Source organism: Lontra canadensis, unplaced genomic scaffold (assembly GCF_010015895.1).
Source record: "Lontra canadensis isolate GAN:19392208 unplaced genomic scaffold, GSC_riverotter_1.0 scaffold66, whole genome shotgun sequence".
In the NCBI taxonomy this organism is placed as follows: Eukaryota; Metazoa; Chordata; class Mammalia; order Carnivora; family Mustelidae; genus Lontra; species Lontra canadensis.
Genome location: NW_022631060.1, coordinates 883988 through 891575, shown reverse-complemented (window position 1 = coordinate 891575; position 7588 = coordinate 883988). Strand labels below are relative to the sequence as shown.

General features: G+C 40.0%; 1 protein-coding gene across 1 annotated transcript; it reads right to left on the bottom strand.

The window, feature by feature from the left end:
* Positions 1-790: 790 nt before the first annotated feature.
* On the bottom strand, positions 791-7475 carry LOC116880185 (high affinity immunoglobulin epsilon receptor subunit beta-like). The gene is made up of 7 exons (XM_032879042.1): positions 7398-7475; positions 6230-6353; positions 5558-5692; positions 3151-3207; positions 2450-2605; positions 1992-2090; positions 791-1114 (listed from the first exon to the last, which is right to left on the bottom strand). The coding sequence occupies exons 1-7, from the start codon at positions 7457-7459 to the stop codon at positions 1016-1018; spliced, it is 732 nt and encodes a 243-aa protein (XP_032734933.1). The 5' UTR covers positions 7460-7475; the 3' UTR covers positions 791-1015.
* Between the last annotated feature and the right edge of the window lie 113 nt (positions 7476-7588).

Genomic DNA, 7588 nt, shown 5'->3' with positions numbered 1-7588 from the left:
CAGGTAAATTATTTCCAATATCCTGGCAGGTAAATTACTCCTAATGTCTTAATCTTACAGATGAGAAAAGCCAGAACAAGCAAAAAAATTAAATAACTTGCCATAGCACACTCTAATAAGCTATAGTCCTGGGATTCCAAAGCATTTTATAAGATGGATGGTCCTTCAGCATTCCATGTTGGTTTCTCCATAGAAGATCACACATAAATAAGCAGGAGGCATCCATTGTTAAGCTGATATGATAAATATTCGTCAAAATTATTAATACAAGCATACAGGATTCTATTCAAATCTCCATCTGACTATCCTCCTAATGCTAATTAATTATCTGCTAAGCTGCTCTCCTTCTCACCTCCAAATTCATAGTAGGGGGACATTTATCAACCACATGTGTAGCTCTTGTGAACTCTGAAAAGGGCTAAGAGCTAAATATGATCAAACTGTCAAACTCTTTCTTTTAAAGATTTGATTTATTTATTTATTAGATCGAAAGAGAAGGAGTGGGAGAAGGGACAGGGGAAGAGGGAGAGACAGAATCACAAGAAGACTCCCCACTGAGCGAGGAGCCTGACATGGGACTCGATCTCGCAACCCCATGAGATCATGACCTGAACCAAAATCAAGAGTCTGACACTTAACTGAGTCACCCAGATGTTCCAAAACTGACAAAGTTTGACTCAGCTCTCAACCAGCCTTCCACTTGTTTAGTGGATGTTACAGGCACATAGCAAACACTTGCTGGTTACATGTTGACTTCCCACAAAAGTTCCTGTACGAGACAGCAATAGGAAACAAGAAAAGTAGAAGTCTATCACATATCCACAAATGGATGGGGTAGGAGGAAGTTCAGGTGAACAGAAACATCAGACAGAATATTACCATCTGGAGAATAAGTCTTAATGTAAACCTGATAAACCATAGACAGAACTGAAATTTTGCCGGTAGCCCCTTAAACAAAGATTTTGGCTTATTCTAGACCTTTGCCGTGAGTCAGGATGGTCTGAAGACACAATTCTTATGAATCAGCGGGAGAAGAGGCCTCCACTTTGTCTTCCAACTCACTGTAAATCGGTGAATATATATTTAATTCTTCATAAAGACGATCTTCTGCAATCTGATGAGGGAAAAATTATTTAATATCAGTCACCAGGAATTTTCCAACACTAGACGAAAAATTTGTGCAACCTAACTCATCTCTTCTTGCCTTTCTGAGTCTCATACTCTCCCTCATTACACCATAATTATTCCCTCCATCTCCAACAAATCAAGCCAGACTGACTGGCCAAGTGGGCCCAGAAGAAATTAACATCTGTCAAAAACAAGTTGGCAAGGCTATTACGTGTCTGAACTTGGGTATACCTGCTGTCTTATTTATCTTTGGAGGAAAGCAATCAAAAAAGGCCACCAGACTTGAATGCTTCAGGCAGGTGGACAGATGGAGAGAGTGTGTATCATCTGAAGATTTGAGTAAGTGTATGCACGTCAAGCATTGGTGATTCTTTTTCATATATCAAAGGTATAGTGGATGGGTAAGGCAAGTGAAAATGCAGCTGATAACTGTGAATAAGGAAGGAAAGAAAATTGAGGCTTCAGAGCATGTAGGAAGATGAAAGCCAAGAAAAAGGAGAGAGCAAGAACAAATATAAGAGAGCTATTCTGGAAGAGAAAATAAGCCCAGATACCTGAATGTTTCCATCATATGCTACCGCATATTTGTCTCTCACGCTCAACATACTTAGAAGCATATCTGCAATTTCTAAAATTATGAAGATTCCACTTTCCTAATCCTCAGTCACGGGGCTATACCATGAGATTTATGCTCTTAAGAGTGGAAAATTGATTTAAAATAAGAGATCTGGAAATCAAAATACTGAAACATGGACAAAAAATTTTCTAGAAGAAATGTAGGAAATCCAAGCCATATTTTTAAGTGATGAAGCTTAAATTCTTCAGCTTGTCATTCAGGATTGAGTAATTAGGCCTCTACCTACCTTGTTCCCTTGGACTACTTCTCCAACCCCATAGATTATGAGGGACACGGCACTACAAAATCCCAGAATGGTGAGAAACAGGATCATTGCCACAATTTCCTGTTGAACAATAGCCAAGACAAGTCGAGTCACAAGATAGGTACCCTGAAAGTGGACTCCTTTATAGCAGCCCCTGATTTCATCACCATTTCATCACAAACCACCACTCCCCGTCGTGATCAGTCCCAGTGAAGTGACACACACATGGGAAAGCCACAAAATGGTTCAATGCAGGTGACTCCAATGTCACAGGATTCAGCAGGAGAGGGGGTGGCAGTCAGCATCTCTGTGCATGAACATCCAGAATAGCACATTGTGGGAGAGAGGTTATAGCAAAGGACATTGTTCACAGAAAAGGGAAGGAGGGATCTCACTTAGAGTGGGACCCAGATCTTAGCTCCCCAACAAGTAATACATACAGTGGAAAAACAAGCCATAAAGCAGAAGTCCTCTCCGTAAACTTCCTGGCAGTTGTAGATAAAAGCAGAGCTCTTCTTCAGGTTGACCGTCAGGATGAAGATTCCTATTCCGGCAGCTATGCTGCTGACAGTGTTGGACCACAGGGTTCCCCACACCTGATGGTGAAGGACAGCACTCAGACCCGAGCCTCCACCTGCCCGTGCGTTCAGTAGGCCTGTCTGCATTTTTAGAGCTGTGTTGCCCACAATTAAAACCTTGCGTTGGATCAAAATGTAAATTAAAAAAGAAAATCTTGGAAATATACTCATTGTTTAATAAGGATCTGTAACCTTATTCCCAAGACTGTGTTTAGAAAAGACCACATGGACACACATCATCTCTCCTCAAACAATCTTCTTAATCAGAAACAAGTGACATATCTGATCAGATGATTGTACTTACAAGGACAAGGCCCAGTGGAAGGATATTTTCTAATCAAGTGCGAAGATAATTATACTCTATTGTCTTCTAAAAAAGACAACTGATATTTTAATGATTATATTTTTAGTGATTATATCCAACACAAAGATCGGGGGGAAAAAAGCCCACATATCCACGTTCACTCATAATATAGGAGATGATGACACGTCTCCCTCAAGACTCCTAAAACTCCATCTTTCTTGTCTTCTCAAGGATGGATAAAGACAGAATGGCAACTCACCAGACAGGTAGTGTGTTTTTTTTCAGACATAATTGGCAAAAATCCAGAAATAGCAAACTGTACAAAAGGAAAAGGGGGAAAGCCCAGTGAGTCTTAGACATTTATTTCCCCTACAGCCCCATCCTCCAAATATGACATAAAGTTGTGGGTACTCTATAATAACTTTTTTTAAAAGATTTTATTTATTTATTTGACAGAGAAATAGAGAGAGAGCACAAGTAAGCAGAGCAGCAGGCAGAGGGAGAGAGAGAAGCAGGCTCTCCACTGAGCAGAGAGCCCGATGCAGGGCTCAATCCCAGGACCCTGGAATCATGACCTGAGCCAAAGGCAGCTGCTTAACCAACTGAGCCACCCAGGCGCCCCATGTGGGTATAAAGCTATGTATTAATATTCCCCAGAAGCTCATTATATCTTACTCTTCTTTCCTATATAGTGCTTCTCAATATTAAATCTGCACATGAATCATGGGATGGCCTTGTTAAAATACAGATTCTGTTTTTTTAATTGAAGTGCAGTTGACACACAATGTTACATTAATTTCAGGTGTATCACATAGTGATTCCACAGCTCCATCCATTATGCCATGTTCACCACAAGTGTAGCTACCAACTGTCACCATGTAACACTCTTAGAACACGACTGACTATATTCCCTGGACTGTGCCTTTTATCATTGTAACTTACTTATTGTATGATGGAAAGCCTGTACCTCCCACTCCTCTCACCCATTTTACCCATCCCCCCAATCTCTTCCCTGTTGGCAACCACCACCTTGTTCTCTGTATTTATGGGTCTTTTTCAAAAGGCAGACTTTTACTTAATTGGTCCTGGAGGTTTCTTGAGTTTCTTCATTTCTACCAGCCTCCCAGGTGATGCTGACCCTGACAATCCATCGTTACTTTCAGAGTAGCAAGGTCCTGCAGACCTGGTACATGACTATTACAGAATGACTCTAATTTGTTGTAATTATTTGTTTGTCTGAGCATCTTGTGTGTTAGAGTGTCAGCTCCTTTGGGCAAGAAATGTGTGTTTGTGGCATGTAGATCTCAAGTCTGACATATGTCATATAGACATATAGTAATTACAAAATGTACATGGGAGAAGATTCATTGAAAATGTAAATCAACAGCACAAATTCAAAACAATTTCAAAGCTTAAATTTCAAAATTTCATGTACGATGGGTTGAGAGACACCTAATAAGCTAAGCATACAGAATGAAGGACAGTAGAGAGAAGGGTTAAATAAAATATGGCAGGGGTGCCTGGGTGGCTCAGTGGGTTAAGTTTCTGCCTTCAGCTCAGGTCATGATCTCGGGGTCCTGGGATTGACCCCACATCGGGCTCTCTGCTCAGCAGGGAGTCTACTCCCCCCCTCCCTCTGCCTGCCTCTATTCCTACTTATGATCTCTCTTTCTCTGTGTCAAATAAATAAATAAGATCTTTAAAAAAAATAAAAAGTAAAAAAAAAAATAAAATACGGCAGAAGTTCAAGGAGAGTTGTGAACAGGTAGGTGACCTGATAATTCCTAAGTATTTAGCAGAGTGCCAAGCGAATGCAATATTTCTTAAAGTTAAAGTATGTCCTTGTGAATGAGATGTCGATACAAAAACCAGCATGGACTAATTAAAAATAATAATGCTGAGTGAAGGAAGCCAGAGTGTAGAGAGAATACGCTATGTAATTCTCTTTATATAAAATTCTAGAAAATCCAAACTAATCTAAAGTGACAGAAAGCAGATCAGTGTTTGCTTAAGGATGGAAAGTCAAGAAATGGAGGGATTACTAAGGGGTGTGAGGAAGCTTTTGGAGGTGATGGATATGTTCATTATATTGATGTGGTAATATTATCACATGTGTACACAGGTATCCAAATGTATCCAACTGTAGACTTTAAATATGTGCAATTGATTGCATGTCATTTATACATCAATAAAGCTGTATATTTTTGTGATCTCATTGAATCATCTAGTTTAGAAACAGTACAATGATTAAAGGAGATACAACGAGAAAGCACCTAAATGAGTTGCTAGGACGTAGGAGCAGTTCATCAGATGTCTTTGACCTTGTTTGACCTTGTTCTCCCCACCTCTCAGTCTCTTCCCCCTGCCTTCATGAAGATAACTTGATGGATAAGTAGAGTTAGGGATATTTTTCTGGAATTGGATCCTGAAAGTTTAGATTCATTTTTTATTAGCTAAATGTCCCTTGGGTAATTCATTTAACTTTTATCAATCTCAGGTTTCTCATCTGACAAAAGTGTGCTAACATGTTTAACCCAAGCATTTTGCAAACTACTATATGTTTATACACTTTAAATACTGGAATAAGTCATTGGTTGGATCTGACCTAGACAAGAGAAAAGCTATGTGCAGTGTTATTTCAGAAGCAAATGTAGATATTTACTCACAAACACTGCTCCCCAGAATGGGTAGCCTGCTTTAAATGATGAAAAAACATCTTCCTTAAGTTCTGAAATATTGATCACGGAGCAGACAATTGTTCCGAAACAAAGACATATCAAGCCAACCAGAATTTGTGTTACCTGTAAAAAATGCATATGTTTTGTAGACTAAGAAGGATTTCTCCAAGACTTCCTTAACACATTCACATTCCTTATGACTGAAGCCCAAACATGAGAAATTGCTTTGGTGTTTCAGGCAATCCTGAGACAGAATTCAAATGCAATATTTTCCAGTACCATCAGGTTGCTCTAAGAGTGGATTCAGGCATGACCTAATGCAGACATGGCCAATCATTTCTCATGTACCTTTATTTACATAGTCATGGTGGACATCAATAATTGTTCATTCCATTGAAGTGTAGACAAAAATTATTAATTGGATATTAATAATATTAATCTACCAGCAACTGACCAGAATTGGCAGATCCTATTTGCCATTCTTATCCTAGTCTTCATGAAGAAATGCTTCTCTCTACTCAACTGGGCCCAGTGTCACCTCTTCATCTACCAGGTTTCTCATGCCTCATGAATCCAAGTAGGGAAACCATGTTCATGCACGCAACTACTCTTTCCTAGAGCCAGTCCTACTCTGGTTAAGGTTGGAAGATGCTCACTCACCCCCAGAAACTCCAGTTCCCTCTTCAAAAATATGAGCCATGTGTGGCATGGTGGGGATGAGGCAGCCTTCTTCAGTAAGGGGTTTTCATGGAGAGATACTTCCGAAAGTTCAATTTCAGGTACACTGTGAAGTTTAAACAGAAATTCAGCCATGAGAAAATTCTCTCTCTCTGTGAAAAGTTATCAACTGACAGAAAAGGAGGATTTTGATTGTATATTTTTTTCAAAAACAATCTTGTAATTAAAATCTTCATTGAAATGTGTAAGAAGCTGAGGCTCAGGGGGTCCAAGTTGGTGGCCAAGATCACTGTCTAGTCAGTGACGAGATGAACAAAATGGAACAGAAAATGAATCAAGTCCTAATCCAGGGTTACTACACCAAGTTCTTTCCCAGTGATCTATGCTAATGAGTAAAAATAAAAACAGGCACGTTTACCCATGTGTCTCTTAGTCTTTTTAACACAGAAATGTACCTGAATATATTTCGTCAAAGGCACATTCACACTCAACTTCCTGTGCACAGGAACGGCTCTGACGGGTTAGTTCAATCTCTGTTCCCTCTTTCATCCTCAGATGAGGCTAATTGCAAATACTGTCCCTTCTAAAACTTTGGAATATACTTAATATTTTGCAGTGATAGTCAATCCAATATTGATTCTCAAAGCTCTGTCATCAGCCTCTCCTAAAAACTTTAAAAGGAAAGTCTTAATAACATGTTCATCTTCAGTATGCAAAGGAAAATGGAATCATGCTCCTCTACCAGACTCACTCATGAATGCTTCCCTCTGAACAGTGGGGCAGGATCCCCTTAGCCTGTGGTTCACAAATGGTAACCAGTAAGGAGTCCCAGGTCATGTTGAAAAGTTTCCCTTAACATACATCAGTTGCTGAGGCAAGAAATCTCAACTGATAGTACGAACTCTCCTACCTCAATCCCAGAAAATGAGCCCCTGCTGTAAGAAAACTTATTTCCAGTTCACAAGCTAAGTTTAAATTTCCTTATCACCCCAAGAGAACTACTGGCAAAGTATAGCAACGTGTTTCCTTATACTCCATATGTTAATTCAACCAGCTGGGTCTGTGTCTACATCCATGAACTGGCATCTCCCCAGCACTGTGACTGTCTCTGGCCCACTGGGAATAGGAAAAAAGAGTAGCTTGTACTTACCTGGAGGGCCCTTGTGGGTTTGGGAGAGCAAGACCTGCCCTGCCACTATTTTCTGGGTCCATTTTTCATCAGCTGAGCTGTCCACTGGTGAAGAACGTGGTTACAATGAGCCTCAGGGGCCTTCCTCCTACAGTGTACTCCAGATGGACAGTTAGCATGGGTTGGCTCATGACACTGATGACTATCTTTAT

Bases quoted from the DNA above. Each gene is read 5' to 3' on its own strand.
- LOC116880185 (XM_032879042.1), bottom strand. From the start codon at position 7,459: ATGGACCCAGAAAATAGTGGCAGGGCAGGTCTTGCTCTCCCAAACCCA. The intron at 2,606-3,150 runs GTGAGTTGCCAT...CTTCACCATCAG, and splicing joins AAAAACACACTACCTGTCTG to GTGTGGGGAACCCTGTGGTC. The intron at 2,091-2,449 runs GTATGTATTACT...ATTGTTCAACAG, and splicing joins TTATGGCTTGTTTTTCCACT to GAAATTGTGGCAATGATCCT.